Consider the following 25270-nt stretch of genomic DNA (forward strand, 5'->3'; position numbering starts at 1 on the left):
AGTTTTGACAGATCAGAGAGAACAACAAAACAATATTTTAAACCAAATGTCAAAGTACACGTCATCATGACGTCAAATTGGGTCTGCACGTGAAGCGTCGTTATAATAGTCGCGTGTCTGACACGAACTCGGTTATTTTGACAGTTACAGGGTGGTTCAATATATCAATTTGTAGCTTTGGAATTTTTTTTATTTAATATACTATACAGTGTGTCCCAAATTAGTTCTACATGTATTGGGATCTCGGTAAAAGTAAGAGCTACAGAGTCGGCTAAATGGGGAAAGTATTAGAGGATTATATGTGAAACTTATTTCCGGTTTCAAAATTGAGTTTGAAAACAGGAAATTGACTAAAAAATGTTGAAAACAAAGTCAAGAACATGAAAGTTGACTAGAAAAGTTGAAATTAAAGTAAAAAATTTTGAAACTTTGCCACAAATGATGAAAACAAACTCAAAAACCTGAAAACTGACTAAAAATTTTGAAAAGAAAGTTAAAAACTTGAAATTGACTAAAAATGTCGTAAATAAAGTCAAAAACCTGAAAGTTGACTAGAAATGTTGAAAAGAATGTCATAAACTAGAAAACTGACTAAAAATGTTGAAAACAAAGTCAAGAACATGAGAGTTGTTTTGAAAAGTTGAAAGCAAAGTAAAAAACTTTAAAACTGACTAGAAATGTTGAAAATAACGTCAAAAACTAGAAAGTTGACTAGAAATATTGAAAATAAAGTAAAAAATTTGAAATTTTGCCACAAATGATCAAAACAAACTCAAAAACCTGAAAACTGACTAAAAATTTTGAAAACAAAGTCAAGAACATGAAAGTTGACTTGAAAAGTTGAAAGCAAAGTAAAAAACTGTATTTTCAACATTTATAGTCAGTTTTAAAGTCAAAACAAGAAATTGGTTAAAAGTGTCGTAAATAAAGTAAAAAACCTGAAAGTAGACTAGAAGTGTTGAAAAGAAAGTCATAAACTAGAAAACTGACTAAAAATGTTGAAAACAAAGTCAAGAATATGAGAATTGACTTAAAAAGTTGAAAGCAAAGTAAAAAACTTTAAAACTGACTAGAAATGTTGAAAATAAAGTAAAAACCAGAAAATTGACTAGAAATATTGAAAATAAAGTAAAAAACTTGAAATTTTACCACAAATGATCAAAACAAACTCAAAAACTTGAAAACTGACTAAAAATGTTGAAAACAAAGTCAAGAACATGAAAGTTGACTTGAAAAGTTGAAACCAAAGTCAAAAACTTGAAATTGGTTAAATATGTCGTAAATATAGTAAAAAACCTGAAGGTTTACTAGAAAAATTGAAAATAAAGTCAAAAATTTAAAACTTTACCATGAATGTCAAAAACAAACTCAAAAACTTGAAAATTGACTAAAAATGTTTAAAACAAAGTCAAGAACATGAAAGCTGGCTAGAAAAGTTGATAATAAAGTAAAACATTTGAAATTTTGCCACAAATGATTAAAACAAACTCAAAAAACTGAAAACTGACTAAAAATGTTGAAAAGAAATTCAAAAACTAGAAAATTGACTAAAAATGTTGAAAACAAAGTCAATAACATGCGAGTTGACTTGAAAAGTTGAAAGCAAAGTAAAAAACCTTAAAAATTACTATAAATGTTGAAAATAAGTCAAAAACTTGAAATTGGTTACCTAAATGTGTCGTAAATAAAGTAAAAAAACCTGAAAGTTGACTAGAAATGTTGAAAATAAAGTAAACAATTTGAAATTTTGCCACAAATTATCAAAATAAACTCAAAAACCTGAAAACTGACTAAAAATATTGAAAAGAAAGTTAAAAACGAGAAAATTGACTAAAGGTGTTGAAAAAAAGTCAAAAACTAGAAAATTGACTAAAAATGTTGAAAACAAAGTCAAAAACCTGAAAGTTGACTAGAAAAGTTGAAAATAAAGTTGAAAACAAAGTCAAGAACATGAAAGTTGACTAGAAAATACAGTAAAAAATTTGAAACTTTGCCACAAATGATCAAAACAAAGTCAAAAACCTGAAAACTGACAAAACATTTTGAAAGGAAAGTCAAAAACTAGAAAATTGACTAAAAATGTTGAAAACCAAGTCCAAAACATGAAAGTTGACTAGAAAAGCTGAAAATAAAGTAAAAAAATTGAAACTTTGCCACAAATGATCAAAACAAACTCAAAAACCTGAAAACTGACTAAAAATGTTGAAAAGAAAGTCAAAAAGTCATTCAATCACCCTGTAATTAATGTCAAATAATTCAAAAACGGTTAAATGAACGACAAATTTGATGGAAGGCTAAAATGTTTTAAAATAAGTGAACAATCTGCTACTGTGACTTTGCACCCTGTAAAAGGCCCCTAACTTGCCACACCCTGTACACATTTGACGGGAACCACCCAAGTGACTGGTATGGCAGGATAAAGCATGAAACGAGCTTTATTTTGCACGGTTTACTCACCCTGTAACTGAAAAAATGACGGAGATACTCAATTTTGAAAATTCAAGTGACAGTTTTGATCCGAGTAACTTGCAAATAGTTTTGGTCGAATATCTCGAAAACGGTTAAAGATACGAAAATGTTGTAAGAGAGCAAACATCTTCTAAATTAAGTTTAGAATGGCACAGTGGTGGAATAAAACAAAAATATTGATTTTTTGTCCAAAAAGTATCAATTTTTCAACTTAATACAACATTTGTTAAACTCCACTTTCTGCCCTGTATAGTGCAAACAGAGAGTCTGTTAAGTTTGATTATTCAAAGTACATTGTTTGTTATCATTGATCTGTCCTGGATTTAATTAACATGCAAATCCCCTTGTACTGCTGTCCAGGGCCGGACACATCAAAGTAAGCTCTTTAAGGTGCAACTGGAATAACAAATGACTACCACAAAAAAAATATTTAAGTTTATTAGAAATATATACGCCAATATGCTCGTGACTTCCTAGTGTAACCAGATGTTGACAAACTGAGCCTTAGCGTGGACTTAGAAAAAGTTAACAATTACAGCTAAACGAAATTATATAATATAAAAGCATACAAACAAAAATCTGACCGATTTCTAACATAACATTATAAATAATATGACACTCATGTCAGTTTATGATTATGAAACCAAAAAACGTATGCAAACGAAGAAATGACAGCTGGAGAGGCCTGGAAACCGTGTTTTTAAAACTGATCACCAGAGGGAGTATCTCTTACCTTCAAACGCCAATAGAATACAAAATAGTATAACAGTTAGAGTGCATTAAAGTAAAAGTTTTTTACATCAGTAAAAGGCCAATAAACCAAGCCCAATGACATATAAATGTCAAAAATGTCAAAACGTTGCCGGTTCATGACGTATAGGAGTATTAAAACTCGGAGTCTGAAATGTCATGTACGTCAAAACTGTCAAACTATGTCAAAACAGGCAGTAGAACTATAAAGTTTAAAGTTTGAAATACGGTGCTTTCTTGAATAAGCTTTACAGTTAAAGGGCGAGTGGATTTGAGAAATGTGACGTAATTATGACAATTCTAAGATGTCTTAGTACCACATGACACCTGTCATCTACCTGAAAACTGTCAAATTTTGGCCAAACAGGAGCTAGATATATAAAGTTTTAAGTCTACAACTATGGGTTATCATAACCAAAACAATATAAACTTTACAGCTTTACGTCACGTATTTTGACAGTTGTGACGTACATATCCACGCCAGGGTGTTCTAGTTTGATATGACAACTGTCACATATAAGTCAAAAATGTCAAACAAAACTGGTTTCTGACGTAGAGCTATAACATTCAGAGCGTGAAACAGATTTGGTGTAGTACAGAGCACAGCACGGTTTGTATAGCTTTATGGTCGGTGCTCTAACGCACATGTCCAAGTTAAAAGCTTCTAATATCACGTGATATCTGTCATGTACGTCAAAACTGTCAAACTATGTCAAAACAGGCAGTAGAACTATAAAGTTTGAAGTCTGAAAGACGGTGCTTTTTTGAATGAGCTTTAGAGCTTAAGGGCGAGTGGATTTGAGAAATGTGACGTAATTATGACAATTCTAAGATGTCTTAGTATCACATGACACCTGTCATCTACCTGAGAACTGTCAAATTTTGGCCAAACAGGCGCTGGAACTATAAAGATCAAAGTCTACAACTCTTGGTTTTCATAACCAAAACAATATAAACTTTACAGCTTTACGTCACGTATTTTGACAGTTGTGACGTACATATCGACGCCAGGGTGTTCTAATTTGATATGACAACTGTCATATATAAGTCAAAAATGTCAAACAAAACTGGTTTCTGACGTAGAGCTATAACATTCAGAGCGTGAAACAAATTTTCTGTAGTACAAGACCCAGAACGGTTTTTATAGCTTTTTCGTTGGTATTTTGACAGTTTTGCCACAAATGTTAACTAAACTGTCAAATATTGCCTATACTGGAAGGTACAATAAAAAAATTCAAAGTCTAAAACACTTGGTTTCTACTAACCACGATGGTGTACTTTATAGTTTCATGGTGAGTGGTTTTGAGAAATGTGACGTAATTATGACAATTCTGAGATGTCTTAGTACCACATGACACCTGTCATCTATCTCAGAACTGTCAAATTTTGGCCAAACAGGCGCTGGAACTATAAAGTTCAAAGTCTACAACTCTTGGTTTTCATAACCAAAACAATATAAACTTTACAGCTTTACGTCACGTACTTTGACAGTTGTGACGTACAGATTGGCGCCAGGGTGTTCTAGTTTGATATGGCAACTATCATATATAAGTCAAAAATGTCAAACAAAACTGATTTCTGACGTAGAGCTGTAACATTCAGAGTGTGAAACAAATTTTGTGTAGTACAGAGCACAGCACGGTTTGCATAGCTTTATGGTCGATGCTCTAACGCACATGTCCAAGTTAAAAGTTTCTAATATCACGTGATATCTGTCATGTACGTCAAAACTGTCAAACTATGTCAAAACAGGCAGTAGAACTATAAAGTTTAAAGTCTGAAACACGGTGCTTTCTTGAATAAACTTTATAGCTAAGGGCGAGTGGATTTGAGAAATGTGACGTAATTATGACAATTCTAAGATGTCTTAGTACCACATGACACCTGTCATCTACCTCAGAACTGTCAAATTTTGGCCAAAGTTGACTAGAAAAGTTGAAAATGAAGTAAGAAGTTTGAAATTTTGCCACAAATGATCAAACCAAACTCAAAAATCTGAAAACTGACTAAAAATGTTGAAAAAAAAGTAAAAAACTAGAAAATTAACTAAAAATGTTGAAAACAAAGTCAAGAACATGAAAGTTGACTAGAAAAGTTGAAAATGAAGTAAAAAGTTTGAAACTTTGCCACAAATGATCAAAACAAACTCAAAAACTTGAAAACTGACTAAAAATGTTGAAAAGAAAGTCAAAAACTAGAAAATTGACTAAAAATGTTGACAACAAAGTCAAAAATCTGAAAGTTGACTAGAAAAGTTGAAAGCAAAGTAAAAAACTTCAAAACTGACTAGAAATGTTGAAAATAAAGTCAAAAACTAGAAAGTTAACTAGAAATATTGAAAATAAAGTAAAAAATTTGAAATTTTGCCACAAATGATCAAACCAAACTCAAAAATCTGAAAACTGACTAAAAATGTTGAAAAGAAAGTCAAAAACTAGAAAATTGACTAAAAATGTTGACAACAAAGTCAAAAATCTGAAAGTTGACTAGAAAAGTTGAAAGCAAAGTAAAAAACTAGAAAATTGACTAAAAATGTTGAAAATTAAGTCAAAAACTAGAAAGTTAACTAGAAATATTGAAAATAAAGTAAAAAATTTGAAATTTTGCCACAAATGATCAAAACAAACTCAAAAACCTGAAAACTGACTAAAAATGTTGAAAAGAAAGTCAAAAACTAGAAAATTGACAAAAATGTTGACAACAAAGTCAAAAATCTGAAAGTTGACTAGAAAAGTTGAAAGCAAAGTAAAAAACTTCAAAACTGACCAGAAATGTTGAAAATAAAGTCAAAAACAAGAAAGTTAACTAGAAATATTGAAAATAAAGTAAAAAATTTGAAATTTTGCCACAAATGATCAAACCAAACTCAAAAATCTGAAAACTGACTAAAAATGTTGAAAAGAAATTCAAGAACATGAGAGTTGACTAGAAAAGTTGAAAATGAAGTAAAAAGTTTGAAACTTTGCCACAAATGATCAAAACAAACTCAAAAACTTGAAAACTGACTAAAAATGTTGAAAAGAAAGTAAAAAACTAGAAAATTGACTAAAAATGTTGACAACAAAGTCAAAAATCTGAAAGTTGACTAGAAAAGTTGAAAGCAAAGTAAAAAACTTCAAAACTGACTAGAAATGTTGAAAATAAAGTCAAAAACTACAAAGTTGACTAGAAATATTGAAAATAAAGTAAAAAAATTGAAATTTTGCCACAAATGATCAAACCAAACTCAAAAACCTGAAAACTGACTAAAAATGTTGAAAAGAAAGTCAAAAACTAGAAAATTGACTAAAAATGTTGACAACAAAGTCAAAAATCTGAAAGTTGACTAGAAAAGTTGAAAATAAAGTAAAAAAATTGAAATTTTGCCACAAATGATCAAACCAAACTCAAAAACCTGAAAACTGACTAAAAATGTTGAAAAGAAAGTCAAAAACTAGAAAATTGACTAAAAATGTTGACAACAAAGTCAAAAATCTGAAAGTTGACTAGAAAAGTTGAAAGCAAAGTAAAAAACTTCAAAACTGACTAGAAATGTTGAAAATAAAGTCAAAAACTAGAAAGTTGACTAGAAATATTGAAAATAAAGTAAAAAATTTGAAATTTTGCCACAAATGATCAAACCAAACTCAAAAATCTGAAAACTGACTAAAAATGTTGAAAAGAAAGTCAAAAACTAGAAAATTGACTAAAAATGTTGAAAACAAAGTCAAGAACATGAAAGTTGACTAGAAAAGTGGAAAATAAAGTAAAACATTTGAAATGTTACCACAAATGATCAAACCAAACTCAAAAACCTGAAAACTGACTAAAAATTTTGAAAAGACAGTCAAAATCTAGAAAATTGACTAAAAGTGTTGAAAACAAAGTCAAAAATCTGAAAGTTGACTAGAAAAGTTGAAAATAAAGTAAAAAATTTGAAACTTTGTCACAAATGATCAAAACAAACTCAAAAACCTGAAAACTGACTAAAAATGTTGAAAAGAAAGTCAAAAACTAGAAAATTGACAAAAATGTTGACAACAAAGTCAAAAATCTGAAAGTTGACTAGAAAAGTTGAAAGCAAAGTAAAAAACTTCAAAACTGACCAGAAATGTTGAAAATAAAGTCAAAAACAAGAAAGTTAACTAGAAATATTGAAAATAAAGTAAAAAATTTGAAATTTTGCCACAAATGATCAAACCAAACTCAAAAATCTGAAAACTGACTAAAAATGTTGAAAAGAAATTCAAAAACTAGAAAATTGACTAAAAATGTTGAAAACAAAGTCAAGAACATGAGAGTTGACTAGAAAAGTTGAAAATGAAGTAAAAAGTTTGAAACTTTGCCACAAATGATCAAAACAAACTCAAAAACTTGAAAACTGACTAAAAATGTTGAAAAGAAAGTAAAAAACTAGAAAATTGACTAAAAATGTTGACAACAAAGTCAAAAATCTGAAAGTTGACTAGAAAAGTTGAAAGCAAAGTAAAAAACTTCAAAACTGACTAGAAATGTTGAAAATAAAGTCAAAAACTACAAAGTTGACTAGAAATATTGAAAATAAAGTAAAAAAATTGAAATTTTGCCACAAATGATCAAACCAAACTCAAAAACCTGAAAACTGACTAAAAATGTTGAAAAGAAAGTCAAAAACTAGAAAATTGACTAAAAATGTTGACAACAAAGTCAAAAATCTGAAAGTTGACTAGAAAAGTTGAAAATAAAGTAAAAAAATTGAAATTTTGCCACAAATGATCAAACCAAACTCAAAAACCTGAAAACTGACTAAAAATGTTGAAAAGAAAGTCAAAAACTAGAAAATTGACTAAAAATGTTGACAACAAAGTCAAAAATCTGAAAGTTGACTAGAAAAGTTGAAAGCAAAGTAAAAAACTTCAAAACTGACTAGAAATGTTGAAAATAAAGTCAAAAACTAGAAAGTTGACTAGAAATATTGAAAATAAAGTAAAAAATTTGAAATTTTGCCACAAATGATCAAACCAAACTCAAAAATCTGAAAACTGACTAAAAATGTTGAAAAGAAAGTCAAAAACTAGAAAATTGACTAAAAATGTTGAAAACAAAGTCAAGAACATGAAAGTTGACTAGAAAAGTGGAAAATAAAGTAAAACATTTGAAATGTTACCACAAATGATCAAACCAAACTCAAAAACCTGAAAACTGACTAAAAATTTTGAAAAGACAGTCAAAATCTAGAAAATTGACTAAAAGTGTTGAAAACAAAGTCAAAAATCTGAAAGTTGACTAGAAAAGTTGAAAATAAAGTAAAAAATTTGAAACTTTGTCACAAATGATCAAAACAAACTCAAAAACCTGAAAACTGACTAAAAATGTTGAAAAGAAAGTCAAAAACTAGAAAATTGACAAAAATGTTGACAACAAAGTCAAAAATCTGAAAGTTGACTAGAAAAGTTGAAAGCAAAGTAAAAAACTTCAAAACTGACCAGAAATGTTGAAAATAAAGTCAAAAACAAGAAAGTTAACTAGAAATATTGAAAATAAAGTAAAAAATTTGAAATTTTGCCACAAATGATCAAACCAAACTCAAAAATCTGAAAACTGACTAAAAATGTTGAAAAGAAATTCAAAAACTAGAAAATTGACTAAAAATGTTGAAAACAAAGTCAAGAACATGAGAGTTGACTAGAAAAGTTGAAAATGAAGTAAAAAGTTTGAAACTTTGCCACAAATGATCAAAACAAACTCAAAAACTTGAAAACTGACTAAAAATGTTGAAAAGAAAGTAAAAAACTAGAAAATTGACTAAAAATGTTGACAACAAAGTCAAAAATCTGAAAGTTGACTAGAAAAGTTGAAAGCAAAGTAAAAAACTTCAAAACTGACTAGAAATGTTGAAAATAAAGTCAAAAACTACAAAGTTGACTAGAAATATTGAAAATAAAGTAAAAAAATTGAAATTTTGCCACAAATGATCAAACCAAACTCAAAAACCTGAAAACTGACTAAAAATGTTGAAAAGAAAGTCAAAAACTAGAAAATTGACTAAAAATGTTGACAACAAAGTCAAAAATCTGAAAGTTGACTAGAAAAGTTGAAAATAAAGTAAAAAAATTGAAATTTTGCCACAAATGATCAAACCAAACTCAAAAACCTGAAAACTGACTAAAAATGTTGAAAAGAAAGTCAAAAACTAGAAAATTGACTAAAAATGTTGACAACAAAGTCAAAAATCTGAAAGTTGACTAGAAAAGTTGAAAGCAAAGTAAAAAACTTCAAAACTGACTAGAAATGTTGAAAATAAAGTCAAAAACTAGAAAGTTGACTAGAAATATTGAAAATAAAGTAAAAAATTTGAAATTTTGCCACAAATGATCAAACCAAACTCAAAAATCTGAAAACTGACTAAAAATGTTGAAAAGAAAGTCAAAAACTAGAAAATTGACTAAAAATGTTGAAAACAAAGTCAAGAACATGAAAGTTGACTAGAAAAGTGGAAAATAAAGTAAAACATTTGAAATGTTACCACAAATGATCAAACCAAACTCAAAAACCTGAAAACTGACTAAAAATTTTGAAAAGACAGTCAAAATCTAGAAAATTGACTAAAAGTGTTGAAAACAAAGTCAAAAATCTGAAAGTTGACTAGAAAAGTTGAAAATAAAGTAAAAAATTTGAAACTTTGTCACAAATGATCAAAACAAACTCAAAAACCTGAAAACTGACTAAAAATGTTGAAAAGAAAGTCAAAAACTAGAAAATTGACAAAAATGTTGACAACAAAGTCAAAAATCTGAAAGTTGACTAGAAAAGTTGAAAGCAAAGTAAAAAACTTCAAAACTGACCAGAAATGTTGAAAATAAAGTCAAAAACAAGAAAGTTAACTAGAAATATTGAAAATAAAGTAAAAAATTTGAAATTTTGCCACAAATGATCAAACCAAACTCAAAAATCTGAAAACTGACTAAAAATGTTGAAAAGAAATTCAAAAACTAGAAAATTGACTAAAAATGTTGAAAACAAAGTCAAGAACATGAGAGTTGACTAGAAAAGTTGAAAATGAAGTAAAAAGTTTGAAACTTTGCCACAAATGATCAAAACAAACTCAAAAACTTGAAAACTGACTAAAAATGTTGAAAAGAAAGTAAAAAACTAGAAAATTGACTAAAAATGTTGACAACAAAGTCAAAAATCTGAAAGTTGACTAGAAAAGTTGAAAGCAAAGTAAAAAACTTCAAAACTGACTAGAAATGTTGAAAATAAAGTCAAAAACTACAAAGTTGACTAGAAATATTGAAAATAAAGTAAAAAAATTGAAATTTTGCCACAAATGATCAAACCAAACTCAAAAACCTGAAAACTGACTAAAAATGTTGAAAAGAAAGTCAAAAACTAGAAAATTGACTAAAAATGTTGACAACAAAGTCAAAAATCTGAAAGTTGACTAGAAAAGTTGAAAATAAAGTAAAAAAATTGAAATTTTGCCACAAATGATCAAACCAAACTCAAAAACCTGAAAACTGACTAAAAATGTTGAAAAGAAAGTCAAAAACTAGAAAATTGACTAAAAATGTTGACAACAAAGTCAAAAATCTGAAAGTTGACTAGAAAAGTTGAAAGCAAAGTAAAAAACTTCAAAACTGACTAAAATAAAAAAAAATAAAGTTTAAAAAAAAAAAAGTTTTAAATATAAAGTTTTAAGTCTACAGCTCTGGGTTTTCATAACCAAAACAATATAAACTTTACAGCTTTACGTCACGTACTTTGACAGTTGTGACGTACAGATCCACCCCAGGGTGTTCTAGTTTGATATGACAACTGTCATATATAAGTCAAAAGGAGCTGATTTCTGACGTAGAGCTACAAAACACATTTCCCAAAAAAAAATCACTGTCCTGGTTGAGGTGGAGTTTATTTGGTAAGTTAATCACCATAAATGTGATCTCTCTTCGATTTAGACCGTTATTTCGTAGTGTGCCTCGCCCACATGGTTCTCTGAACCTGCGACAACAATTCGCTCCTATTTGGCACCCGTTCACTTGCAGACCTGGATATTCCCGGACCGTTCATCAATCTCAGCTCGTCGCTAATCCTCAAATCGGACAGTTTGTCCCCTTCTTCCGAATTTGACGGCACCGGTACAATCACCCTTACCCGCCCTTCCGAATCGGTGGTTGTCAAAGTCCCCACCTGACTCAAGGGCTTGATCAGCCCTTCGGATGGTTTCGGTGAAGCTCTCTGATTGCTGTCCTGGTTGACTTGCAGCGTTCTTTTTTGTGGCTCCTCGTTCAGGTTGAGCAAAGAGTGTCTCCGTTGCATTCCGTATTGCTGATACTCTTGATGTTGATTGTTGTTCGTGTCGTTTTGTTGCATCGAGTAGATTTGTCTCGGTTCGCTGTGCCGGGACCGTTCCACGCTAGGATAGGTTCTCGGCAATGTTGCGTAGGCTTGTAAGGGCATCAAGGTTTGATTGTAGTAAGGCTGGCTTAGGTAGGGCGTGGGCGAAGGGTAACCGTACGGATTCAAAGGTGGGTAACTTCCCATTCTTTGCAACAGTTGAGACTCGAAACTACCGTCCAATTGGGTCGGATAGGAAAAGTTAAACAACCCTCCTGGGTTAAAGGTGGTCCTTAATGGCGAGTTACCTAAGGCTTGTAGTGGGTCTGAAGAAGCCTAAAACCCCAACTTTAATTAGGACACACGTTTTTACGGAGCGCAGAAACTTACCTTTAAGGTTTAGGTTAGGTTAGCTTGCTTCGTTAACAACTCGGTTATTTGGACAAGCGCTATTGTTAGACAGCCGGAACTTCACTTGCATAATTACGCACAAAAGCCCTAACTAACTATTTCCGTTCTGACAACTTTAAATAATTGAAAGATTTTGACCCAAAATTGAGGAAAAACCCGGGACTCCTTGTAGGAGTAGTCTAAAAAGGTTTTAAAACACTACAGAAACTCTAAAATGCTTCTCAAGCAGACGAAAGTCTTCCAAAACAGTCTAGAAGCTTCCAACAGCTTTTAGAACACTCTAAAAGGCTTCCAAATGATCTTCAACTAGTCTAGAAGCTCTCAAAAAATTCCAAGGGAGTCTAAAAGCTTCGGTATGTTTCTAAAGCAGTTCCATAAGTTTTTGAACCCTCCATAAGTTTTAAAATGCTTTAAAAGCAGTCCAAAACCTTCAATGCTTTCTAAACTCTCCAGAAACCTTCCAAATGATCCTAAAGTAGTCTAAAAACGTTTTAAAATACTACAGCAACTCCAAAATGCTTCTCAAGTAGTCGAAAACCTTACAAAACAGTCTAGAAGCTTACAAAAGCTTTTAGAACACTCTAAAAGGCTTCCAAATGATCTTCGACTAGTATAGAAGCTCTCAAAAAATTTCAACGGAGTCTAAAAGCTTCCGTATGCTTCGGTCGGAAGCTTTCTACAAGCTTTTACAACAGTCCATACGCTTCCAAATGCACTTCATCTAGTCTAGAAGCTTTCAAAATATTTCAAGACAGTCTAAAAGCTTCCGTATGCTTCTAAAACAGTCGGAAGCCTTCTAAAAGCTTTTAGAACAGTCCATACGCTTCCAAATGCTCTTCATTTAGTCTAGAAGCTTTCAAAACATTTCAAGACAGTCTAAAAGCTTCCGTATGCTTCTAAAACAGTCGGAAGCCTTCTAAAAGCTTTAAGAACAGTCCATACGCTTCCAAATGCTCTTCATCTAGTCTAGAAGCTTTCAAAACAGTCTAAAAGCTTCCGTATGCTTCTAAAACAGTCGGAAGCCTTCTAAAAGCTTTAAGAACAGTCCATAAGCTTCCAAATGCACTTCATCTAGTCTAGAAGCTTTCAAAACATTTCAAGACAGTCTAAAAGCTTCCGTATGCTTCTAAAACAGTCGGAAGCCTCCTAAAAGCTTTTAGAACAGTCCATACGCTTCCAAATGCTCTTCATCTAGTCTAGAAGCTTTCAAAACATTTCAAGACAGTCTAAAAGCTTCCGTATGCTTCTAAAACAGTCGGAAGCCTCCTAAAAGCTTTTAGAACAGTCCATACGCTTCCAAATGCTCTTCATCTAGTCTAGAAGCTTTCAAAACATTTCAAGACAGTCTAAAAGCTTCCGTATGCTTCTAAAACAGTCGGAAGCCTCCTAAAAGCTTTTAGAACAGTCCATACGCTTCCAAATGCTCTTCATCTAGTCTAGAAGCTTTCAAAACATTTCAAGACAGTCTAAAAGCTTCCGTATGCTTCTAAAACAGTCGGAAGACTTCTAAAAGCTTTTAGAACAGTCCATACGCTTCCAAATGCTCTTCATCTAGTCTAGAAGCTTTCAAAACATTTCAAGACAGTCTAAAAGCTTCCGTATGCTTCTAAAACAGTCGGAAGCCTCCTAAAAGCTTTTAGAACAGTCCATACGCTTCCAAATGCTCTTCATCTAGTCTAGAAGCTTTCAAAACATTTCAAGACAGTCTAAAAGCTTCCGTATGCTTCTAAAACAGTCGGAAGCCTCCTAAAAGCTTTTAGAACAGTCCATACGCTTCCAAATGCTCTTCATCTAGTCTAGAAGCTTTCAAAACATTTCAAGACAGTCTAAAAGCTTCCGTATGCTTCTAAAACAGTCGGAAGCCTCCTAAAAGCTTTTAGAACAGTCCATACGCTTCCAAATGCTCTTCATCTAGTCTAGAAGCTTTCAAAACATTTCAAGACAGTCTAAAAGCTTCCGTATGCTTCTAAAACAGTCGGAAGCCTCCTAAAAGCTTTTAGAACAGTCCATACGCTTCCAAATGCTCTTCATCTAGTCTAGAAGCTTTCAAAACATTTCAAGACAGTCTAAACGCTTCCGTATGTTTCTCAAACAGTCGGAAGCTTTCCAAAAGCTTTAAGAACAGTCCATACGCTTCCAAATGCACTTCATCTAGTCTAGAAGCTTTCAAAACATTTCAAGACAGTCTAAACGCTTCCGTATGCTTCTCAAACAGTCGGAAGCCTTCTAAAAGCTTTTAGAATGCACTTCATCTAGTCTAGAAGCTTTCAAAACATTTCAAGACAGTCTAAACGCTTCCGTATGCTTCTAAAACAGTCGGAAGCCTTCTAAAAGCTTTAAGAACAGTCCATACGCTTCCAAATGCTCTTCATCTAGTCTAGAAGCTTTCAAAACATTTTAAGACAGTCTAAACGCTTCCGTATGCTTCTAAAACAGTCGGAAGCCTTCTAAAAGCTTTAAGAACAGTCCATAAGCTTCCAAATGCACTTCACTAGTCTAGAAGCTTTCAAAACATTTTAAGACAGTCTAAAAGCTTCCGTATGCTTCTCAAACAGTCGGAAGCCTTCTAAAAGCTTTAAGAACAGTCCATAAGCTTCCAAATGCACTTCACTAGTCTAGAAGCTTTCAAAACATTTCAAGACAGTCTAAACGCTTCCGTATGCTTCTAAAACAGTCGGAAGCCTTCTAAAAACTTTAAGAACAGTCCATAAGCTTCCAAATGCACTTCATCTAGTCTAGAAGCTCCCAAAAGACATCAAAAAAGTCTAGAAGCTTCCAAAAAATTCTAGAATTAGATGGTTCCGAACTTAGAAGCAAAACTAGTTGTAAATTCCTGCATAAAAATCAACAAAATTTTCTTATATAAATGTGATCTTTATCAAAACCAGAGGGCGCGAGCAACAGCCAGTAGGTAATTAAATCAAGCTGGCAACAACATCAATTTTATTAGAGAAAACCGGCAACAACGCAAAAAACGACAACTAACCTGAGGCATGGTCACGTGGGGTGGAGTGGAAGGTTTCTCCAGCTTGTCGCCTCCTTGCAGATGAGCCACTAGAGCGGCAATGTGATCGAGCAGCTCCCGGTTGTGCACCAGGAGTTGATGGGTGCGCGCCTGCGCCTCCATTCTGGCCGTCTAAAACGCAGCAAAAACGGTCAAAGTCAACTAGATCACCGCGATTGGTTATGAGAATACCTGTTCGGCTTGCATTTGTTCGCGCGCGAGTTGCAGCTGCGCGACCGCAGCCTGAGTTTGTTGCCGTTGTTGCTCGAGTTGCTCGCGGAGCAGCTGGATCTCGTGGTGGGCGGATAGAGCGCCACCAGGTGGTGGCAGGGTGGGCGTGGTCCCCGTTGAGTTAACGAATTGTTCGCTGTGTGGCGCTGCGTACGTCTCGGCGCGCTGTCGCATTGATTATAGTTCAGTAAGACGTTATTGATTGATGACACTAGGAGCAAATTGTGATTGGTCAAGCTGAAAACCAATCACAAACTACCCTTTGTCTAGATTTTTAACATCCTTGTGACTTGTTTTCATTATTTTATAGGAAAAAAAAACAAATATGAGTCTTGTAGATGTTTGCGTCTACTTTTTTCCTAGATAATCCATCAGTATACCCAAATTTGTCCCGAATTTGAGCAACAAACCAAACTTATAATTTTTTATTCGCTTTTTGGAATCTACGTCAAATTCTAGACCTACTTCATGTAAAATGTTTGTATCAATATTCAATTATTTTTGCTCTAGCAGTCTTACTTTGACCACTCTCCTGTAAAGAAGAAATTCCCAATTTGAGCGAAATTTTGGTGCACTTTTCCAGAAAATCGTCCATAACTCGATTATTTGAAACACTCTGTAAAAATCCACCGTACAACAAAAGAAAGCTAATGAACGGGGCTATCACGTGACGTTGAGTGGGCACGGCTAAGTTGTCCCGTTTAGTCGCTAGAGGGCGTCAAAGTTGACTCTCGTTTTTTTGCAGCTTTTGCTCAATATCTCAGGAACGTTTCAGGTTAGAGGTTTGAAATTTTTACCACAAATGCACCTCGATGGGATGCAACTTTTACTTCATATACACTTTTTTGGTACCACGCACCATTTTACCTTGAAAAATTAAAAACTAGAATTGTCAAAAATTTTCAGGGGTCATACCCTCAGATTTTTTTCAGAAAATTTTTTATTTTTAAAATTATCCTCAACTGCTTAAATACCTTCAGGTTAATGGTACAAAAATGATGTAAAGTGTCATTTGTCAAAATGTCATTTTGCTAGGGTGCCACGCCCTAAAGGGTCAAAATTGACATAATTTCAAAGTCATCTCCGAAACGGTGCCAGTTAAAGCAAAATGGACGTCAGATTTGTGTTCCCCAGGTTCAAATTAGTTAAAAAAATCACTTTGATTGAGAAAAATCCAAAATGGTCGCCGTTAGTATAGTAGGCCCAAAAAATCCCTAATTTAGATTAAATTTCCGTACACTTTTCCAGAAAATCGTCCATAGCTCGCTTATTTGAAACACCCTGTATAAAACCACCGTATAACAAAAGAAAGCTAATGAATGGGGCTATCACGTGACGTTGAGCGGGCACGGCTAAGTTGTCCCGTTTAGCCGCTAGAGAGCGTTAAATTTGACTCTCATTTTTTGCAGTTTTTTCCTAATATCTCAAAAACGTTTCGGGTTAGAGGTGTGAAATTTTTACCACAAATGCACCTCGATGGGATGCAACTTTTACTTTATATACACTTTTTAGGTACCACGCACCGTTTTACCTTGAAAAATTAAAAACTGAAATTGTCAAGAATTTTCAAGGGTGATACCTTCTGATTTTTTTGAGAAATTTTTTTATTTTCAAAATTAAACTCAACTGCTAAAATACCTTCAGGTTAACGGTACAAAAATGATGTAAAGTGTCATTTGTCAAAATGTCATTTTGCTAGGGTGCCACGCCCAAAGTGTCAAAATTGACACAATTTCAAGGCAAATTCCGAAACGGTGCCAGTGTGAGCAAATGGACGTCAGATTTGTGTTTCCCTTGAAAATAGTTAAAAAAATTACTTTGATTAAGGAAAATCCAAAATGGTCGCCGTTAGTGTAGTAGGCCTAAAAAATCCCTAATTTAGATTAAATTTCCGTGCACTTTTCCAGAAAATCGTCCATAACTCGATTATTTGAAACACTCTGTAAAAATCCACCGTATAACAAAAGAAAGCTAATGAACGGGGCTATCACGTGACGTTGAGCGGGCACGGCTAAGTTGTCCCGTTTAGCCGCTAGAGAGCGTCAAAGTTGGCTGTCGTTTTTTGCTGTTTTTGCTCAGTATCTCAGGAACGTTTCAGGTTAGAGGTTTGAAATTTTTACCACAAATGCACCTCGATGGGATGCAACTTTTACTTTATATACACTTTTTTGGTACCACGCACCGTTTTACCTTGAAAAATTAAAAACTAATATTGTCAAGAATCTTAAGATACCTTCTGATTTTTTTCAGAATATTTTTTATTTTCAAAATTAACCTCAACTGCTTAAATACCTTCAGGTTAACGGTACAAAAATGATGTAAAGTGTCATTTGTCAAAATGTCATTTTGCAAGGGTGCCACGCCCTAAATTGTCAAAATTGACATAATTTCAAAGTCATCTCCGAAACGGTGCCAGTTAAAGCAAAATGGACGTCAGATTTGTGTTCCCCAGGTTTAAATTAGTTAAAAAAATCACTTTGATTGAGAAAAATCCAAAATGGTCGCCGTTAGTATAGTAGGCCCAAAAAATCACTAATTTAGATTAAATTTCCGTACACTTTTCCAGAAAATCGTCCATAACTCGATTATTTGAAACACTCTGTATAAAATCACCGTACAACGAAAGAAAGCTAATGAACAGGGCTATCACGTGACGTTGAGTGGGCACGGCTAAGTTGTTCCGTTTAGCCGCTAGAGGTCGTCAAAGTTGACTCTCGTTTTTTTGCAGCTTTTGCTCAACTGTTACTTTCTATACACTTTTTTGGTACCATGCATCGTTTGACCGTTTTTTATTTTCAAAATTAACCTCAATTCCCTAAATACCTTCGAGTTAATAGTACAAAAATGTAATAAACAAATTATTTTTGAATTTTCCAATTTTTCCAGAAAATTACCGAAAATTTGAACTAGAAAAAAGTTATATTATAAGACAGTATAATTGTATTCGGGATATAGTCCACAAAATACGTTTCGTGCATGTAAAATTTTAGAAAATCTTGCATTTAGACTTGTATGCCCTTACAAGAAACAGCTTTCAAGTATTTTATGGTTATTTTCCTAAAAAAAATGGTTTTAGGCTTAGGCAATACAGTTAACATATTACTATTGAAAACAATCATCATCAGAAAATAATTTTTGATTACCGTTAAAATTATAACGCAGAACTCTCTATTGAATAAATAAAATAGCCTAGTAGGGCTTAAAAAAAAGGAAGCTGGAACGCAGTTGCAAGGTGATACGTCAAATAGCGCCGCGCTGATTGGTCTAAAAGGCGATTTCCACCATGACTGCGTTCCAAATTTACTATAAACGTTTTTTTCCAGATAACATGTCTGAATAGTCCACAAGTGCAATAGTTGTGTAAATCAACATGTACTTTGTGATTGATACTTTTAAATATTCAACTATCCTTGTTTGCCGTGTATAATCACACAAATTTTGATTTTAAGACTGCCATCCATTGGAAAGCAATCATTGTAAATGAGTTTTTTGACGTTGAATTAGTTGCATTTGCACCCATTAACTGGATTTGGGATTGGAAATAGCTCCGAAATGATCGATCGATTTGTTTTCCCAACGTAAATGAATCATTTGTAAAGCCTTTTTCCAGTTTGGATCCATTCCAATTTTCTGATTGCAAATTTAACCTCAGACTTACCAATGGCGACGACTTCCGTGCGTTAGGAGGCGGTGGGGGTAGAATATCCAGTTGGGGTGGGGGTTTCCTGCTTTTAATACTGTTGTCCAGGTAAGAGTCTTTTAAACTACATTCGTCTGGTTGTAACGAATCCACCTCTAAAATATTAACAAACATCAGTTAACACTCACCAACTTTACCAATATCTAATTCCAGCTTTAAAAAAACGTTAAATTCTAATTATTATCCCATTTCGGGATCGTAAAGTATGCAAAGTTTAATGTTTCCTTCTTACGTTTATGGCCGTTTAACGGCCGATTCGTAACAGGCTTTGATCGTAAAACGCGTTAAAAATTCTGGAGCACCTACTTCCGTCTGGATTATGCCAATTAATTAGCTTTGAGCGGCCTAATTTGATGATTAATTTATAAGCCTGGATAGCACCTGAATTTCTAAATAATAAATAAGCTTCGACTAAAGTGATTTGTCAAATGTGAGACTAATCAGCCTCAGGAGTCACACACTGAAGATATTCCTTGAGATCCACTAGAGAATGTCAATAAAGTGCGGAAGAAATTGGATTCAGACGAGGTTTTGGCAACGATCATAATGCTGAGAGAGTCTACAGAGTCCAACATCATAAACTGATCCAAATCCAGAACAGATTGGACCAGAAAGACATCCGTTGCATTCAATGCCTATACTGGAACCAAAGGGCTGAAGTCAGAGTTGGTAACGATCTCACAGAAGCAAGACCAATTTGTAGAAGGGTCAGACAAGGGTGTGTTCTCTCCCCACTTCTCTTCAATTTATATTCTGAAGCCATCTTTCAGGAAGCCCTAGAAGGTGAATGGTGTATGGGTCAACAATATTCGTTATGCGGACGACACAGTTCTAATTGCAGATAACAGGGAGGATTTGCGGGATATGCTTGGGACAGTCGGGGAATGCAGTAAGAATGGGCCTCAATATCAACACCAAGAAGACTAAATTCATGATAATTACTAGACAGCCACAAGAATTTGAAAACTCAAGCCTAACATATGAGAATCAAGCAATAGGGCGAGTATTGCTTGATTCTCTGGTTCTCTCTTGATTGGGCTGTCAGACACATGAAATTCTAAAAAAGTGTTCACCAATACTGATTTTGATCTCGGCTTGAGAATTAGATTTGTCAAATGCTAGGTCTGGTCTGCGCTGGTGCTGGAGTGTAAGAAAACCCTCTTGTCGCTCACGCGGATGGTCAAGGTACGTCTAACTTGGGTTCCAGGGCACTGCGGTGTTAAGGAAAACGAGGAGGCGGACAGGTTGGCCCTTCGTGGCTCCAAAGAGAGACCCGTAGGGCCCTAACCTATTGTAGGACTAGCCGGCATGGTCGGATCCGCCATTGTGGAGCGTATCTTCTAGCAAAGATCCGATATTGCTTGGGAGGAGGCCGGAGGCATGCGGCAGTCGCGATGTCTCATGGGCTTCTTTCCCAGAAACAAGTCCCTGATGGAATTATGCAGAAAGGACCTCCGATATGTGTGTCAGGACTTCTCACGGGTCTGTCACAGGATCCGGAATGTCGCTTGTGTCTGGAAGACGAGGAAACTCCGATACACGTTCTCACACAGTGCCCGGCACTTGCGACGATCAGAAAAGAGCTTTAGGGTAAGACTGTAATCAACCCCTTAGATATTCAAGGTACCCGGCCAAGGAGGCTTTGTCAGGACCACCGAACTGGAGGGGTACTCCAGCTTGTGATGGGTCACAATGGGCCCTGCTAGCGGCCTAAGTGTCTTCTCCGAAAGGAGCCCATCTAACAATATCATCATCATATCATGCTATGTCTGGGCAGTGTTGCTTTATGGCATGGAGGGATGGACACTGAAGGTGAGCATCATGAACAAGCTGGAAGCATTCGAGATGTGGGTCTGTCAATTGACAAGAAGAACTGTTAGACACCATTAAACGTCGAAAACAGCATACCTGTGCCACGTAATACGCAACAAGAGGTACCAATTCCTGCAATTGATAATTGAGGGGAAGAGAGGAATGGACAGGAAAAAGCTGTCATGGCTCCGCAACGTTAGGCAGTGGACAGGAGTGAGGACAATGCAAGAACTAATGCATACTGTCACGGTAAGGAGTAGCCCAGAGGGAAGAATACTCAGGTTTCCACAAGTAACCCACTTTATTTGAGAAATTCTTACCCCCAGATTGCCAAGATGGCGTAGAGCATGATGTGGGAAGCAGGATCGAAAAGACGGAAGGTTCACGGAGGGCAAACGCGTTGTTATGGTACTAGCAAAGGGAGGTAAGTAGATGCGGCAACTCTTGCTGCATGCCCACACTATTTCCTTTGCTAGGGCTGATAGACCCCAGAGTTCGGTGATTTGTACGTGCTTTTGGTGCTGTATTTATACCCACATCATGACCTCAATTTGCCGATCTTCTTCGTGTAATTCCTATGTTACCTAATAAGGAAGAGTGGACAAATGTGATCGCAAACATCCATTGATGGACACGCAGCAGAAGAAGAAGAAGATGACTATAATACACACATTCTGTGAAACAAAAAACAAAACCTCACCATTTTCAACCAATCAGATCGGTGTTGGCATTAATGGTGCTGTTCCTAGACTTGGGAACGCCATCTGTACTTTCTAACTCATAGAGTTGAGTACAGATGTCACCAGGTGTTGCACAACAACTATCATTTCTGGCATCCAGTTGACTATACTGGAACGAAGGTTTTGTTCTTTGGTTATCAAGCCCTATAGCCTCTCTGATGAGCCGTAAAGCTTGGTTCAAATGAATCCGGAACATTCTAAGCACGCTCAACACAAGGATAATAATGCCTTGAAGAAGGCTTGGCTTCAGATTGCCAATGGAATGAAAACAATAGGTATTCGGTACAGACAGAGAGAAAAGCGCTGTCAAAGTTTGAACTGGCAGAAACACAGTTTGAAAAGACAGTCAGCGACAAAATCGTCTGTTAAACTCACTTGGAGTGAGAAAATGACAGTTTTAAGCACATTTTTGGAATCCTCATTAAATTTCTTATCCAATAACCTAAAAAAAATCACAAAATTCGGTACCGTCAGGGAGAAAAGTGCTGCCAAAGTTTGAGCTGGCAGAAACACAGTTTGAAAAGACAGTCAGCGACAAAATCGTCTGTTAAACTCACTTGGAGTGAGAAAATGACAGTTTTATCCACATTTTTGGAATCCTCATTAAGTTTCCTATCTACTAACATAAAAAAACACGAAAAAATCGAGTACAGTCAGTTAGAAAAACAGTGTCAAACTTTGAACTGCCAGAAACACAGTTTGAAAGGACAGTCAGAGACAAAATCGCCTGTAAAACCCCCTTAGAATGAGAAAATGACAGTTTTAAGCACATTTTTGGAATCCTCGTTAAATTTCCTATTCAGTTACTTGGAAAAACCGTATAAAATGTGGTACAGGCTGGGAGAAAAGCAGTGTCAAATTTTGAACTAAAAGAAACACAGTTCGGAAGGACAGTCAGGGACAAAATCGCACTTCTAGTCAAAAAATGTTTGATTTAAGTACATTTTGGAATCCTCATTAAATTTCCTATTCAATAGCCAAAAAAAAACAAAAAACATATCGGTACAGTCATGGTGAAAAATGGTGTCAAAGTTTGAATTGTTAGAAACACAGTTTGAAAGGACAGTCAAGGACAAAATCGCCTGTAAAACCCATTTGTAGTGTGAAAATGACAGTTTTAAGCACATTTTTGGAATCCTCATTAAATTTCCTACCCAATAGTCTAAAAAAACACTAAAAAATCGAGTATAGTCAGTTAGAAAAACGGTGTCAAAATTTGAACTGCTAGAAACACAGTTTGAAAGGACAGTCAGAGACAAAATCGCCTGTAAAACCCACTTGTAGTGTGAAAATGACAGTTTTAAGCACATTTTTGGAATCCTCATTAAATTTCCTATCCAATAGTCTAAAAAAACACTAAAAAATTCAGTATAGTCAGTTAGAAAAACAGTGTCAAAATTTGAACTGCTAGAAACACAGTTTGAAAGGACAGTCAAGGACAAAATCGCCTGTAAAACCCACTTGTGGAGTGAAAATGACAGTTTTAAGCACATTTTTGGAATCCTCATTAAATTTCCTATCCAATAGTCTAAAAAAACACTAAAAAATCGAGTATAGTCAGTTAGAAAAACAGTGTCAAAATTTGAACTGCTAGAAACACAGTTTGAAAGGACAGTCAAGGACAAAATCGCCTGTAAAACCCACTTGTAGTGTGAAAATGACAGTTTTAAGCACATTTTTGGAATCCTCATTAAATTTCCTATCCAATAGTCTAAAAAAACACTAAAAAATCGAGTATAGTCAGTTAGAAAAACAGTGTCAAAATTTGAACTGCTAGAAACACAGTTTGAAAGGACAGTCAAGGACAAAATCGCCTGTAAAACCCACTTGTAGTGTGAAAATGACAGTTTTAAGCACATTTTTGGAATCCTCATTAAATTTCCTATCGAATAGTTAAAAAAAAACACTAAAAAATCGAGTATAGTCAGTTAGAAAAACAGTGTCAAAATTTGAACTGCTAGAAACACAGTTTGAAAGGACAGTCAAGGACAAAATCGCCTGTAAAACCCATTTGTGGTGTGAAAATGACAGTTTTAAGCACATTTTTGGAATCCTCATTAAATTTCCTATCCAATAGTCTAAAAAAAAACACTAAAAAATCGAGTATAGTCAGTTAGAAAAACAGTGTCAAAATTTGAACTGCTAGAAACACAGTTTGAAAGGACAGTCAAGGACAAAATCGCTTGTAAAACCCACTTGTAGTGTGAAAATTACAGTTTTAAGCACATTTTTGGAATCCTCATTAAATTTCCTATCGAATAGTTAAAAAAAAACACTAAAAAATCGAGTATAGTCAGTTAGAAAAACAGTGTCAAAATTTGAACCGCTAGAAACACAGTTTGAAAGGACAGTCAAGGACAAAATCGCCTGTAAAACCCATTTGTGGTGTGAAAATGACAGTTTTAAGCACATTTTTGGAATCCTCATTAAATTTCCTATCCAATAGTCTAAAAAAAAACACTAAAAAATCGAGTATAGTCAGTTAGAAAAACAGTGTCAAAATTTGAACTGCTAGAAACACAGTTTGAAAGGACAGTCAAGGACAAAATCGCTTGTAAAACCCACTTGTAGTGTGAAAATTACAGTTTTAAGCACATTTTTGGAATCCTCATTAAATTTCCTATCCAATAGTCTAAAAAAACACTAAAAAATCGAGTATAGTCAGTTAGAAAAACAGTGTCAAAATTTGAACCGCTAGAAACACAGTTTGAAAGGACAGTGAGAGACAAAATCGCCTGTAAAACCCACTTGTCGTGTGAAAATTACAGTTTTAAGCACATTTTTGGAATCCTCATTAAATTTCCTATCCAATAGTCTAAAAAAACACTAAAAAATCGAGTATAGTCAGTTAGAAAAACAGTGTCAAAATTTGAACCGCTAGAAACACAGTTTGAAAGGACAGTCAAGGACAAAATCGCCTGTAAAACCCACTTGTAATGTGAAAATGACAGTTTTAAACACATTTTTGGAATCCTTATTAAATTTCCTATCCAATAGTCTAAAAAAACACTAAAAAATCGAGTATAGTCAGTTAGAAAAACAGTGTCAAAATTTGAACTGCTAGAAACACAGTTTGAAAGGACAGTCAAGGACAAAATCGCCTGTAAAACCCACTTGTGGTGTGAAAATGACAGTTTTAAGCACATTTTTGGAATCCTCATTAAATTTCCTATCCAATAGTCTAAAAAAACACTAAAAAATCGAGTATAGTCAGTTAGAAAAACAGTGTCAAAATTTGAACTGCTAGAAACACAGTTTGAAAGGACAGTTAAGGACAAAATCGCCTGTAAAACCCACTTGTAGTGTGAAAATGGCAGTTTTAAGCACATTTTTGGAATCCTCATTAAATTTCCTATCCAATAGTCTAAAAAAACACTAAAAAATCGAGTATAGTCAGTTAGAAAAACAGTGTCAAAATTTGAACTGCTAGAAACACAGTTTGAAAGGACAGTCAAGGACAAAATCGCCTGTTATACTCACTTGGAGTGAGAAAATGACAGTTTTAAGCACATTTTTGGAATCCTCATTAAATTTCCTATCTACTAACCTAAAAAAACACTACCAAATTGAGTACAGTCAGAGAGAAAAACAGTGTTAAAATTTGAACTAACAGAAACATAGTTTGAAAGGACAGTCAAGGACAAAATCGCCTGTAAAACCCACTTGTAGTGTGAAAATGACAGTTTTAAGCACATTTTTGGAATCCTCATTAAATTTCCTATCGAATAGTTAAAAAAAAACACTAAAAAATCGAGTATAGTCAGTTAGAAAAACAGTGTCAAAATTTGAACCGCTAGAAACACAGTTTGAAAGGACAGTCAAGGACAAAATCGCCTGTAAAACCCATTTGTGGTGTGG

General features: G+C 34.2%; 1 protein-coding gene across 4 annotated transcripts in view; it reads right to left on the bottom strand.

Moving 5' to 3' along the window:
* Window positions 1-10842: 10842 nt before the first annotated feature.
* Window positions 10843-25270, bottom strand: part of LOC145736954 (carboxyl-terminal PDZ ligand of neuronal nitric oxide synthase protein-like) — a 77643-nt gene continuing 63215 nt past the window's right edge. For all 4 annotated transcript variants that reach the window (XM_081991514.1, XM_081991513.1, XM_081991512.1 and 1 more), the window contains 4 exons: window positions 18819-18955; window positions 15122-15325; window positions 14912-15061; window positions 10843-11850 (listed from right to left, as the gene is read on the bottom strand). In XM_081991514.1, the coding sequence (XP_081847640.1) occupies window positions 11140-11850; window positions 14912-15061; window positions 15122-15325; window positions 18819-18955 (1202 nt within the window). In that variant the 3' untranslated portion in view covers window positions 10843-11139. The remainder of the gene's footprint in view (window positions 11851-14911; window positions 15062-15121; window positions 15326-18818; window positions 18956-25270) is intronic.

This window comes from Ips typographus, linkage group LG13 (genome assembly GCF_016097725.1).
Source record: "Ips typographus isolate SLU linkage group LG13, UJ_Ityp_2.0, whole genome shotgun sequence".
Taxonomy (NCBI): domain Eukaryota; kingdom Metazoa; phylum Arthropoda; class Insecta; order Coleoptera; family Curculionidae; genus Ips; species Ips typographus.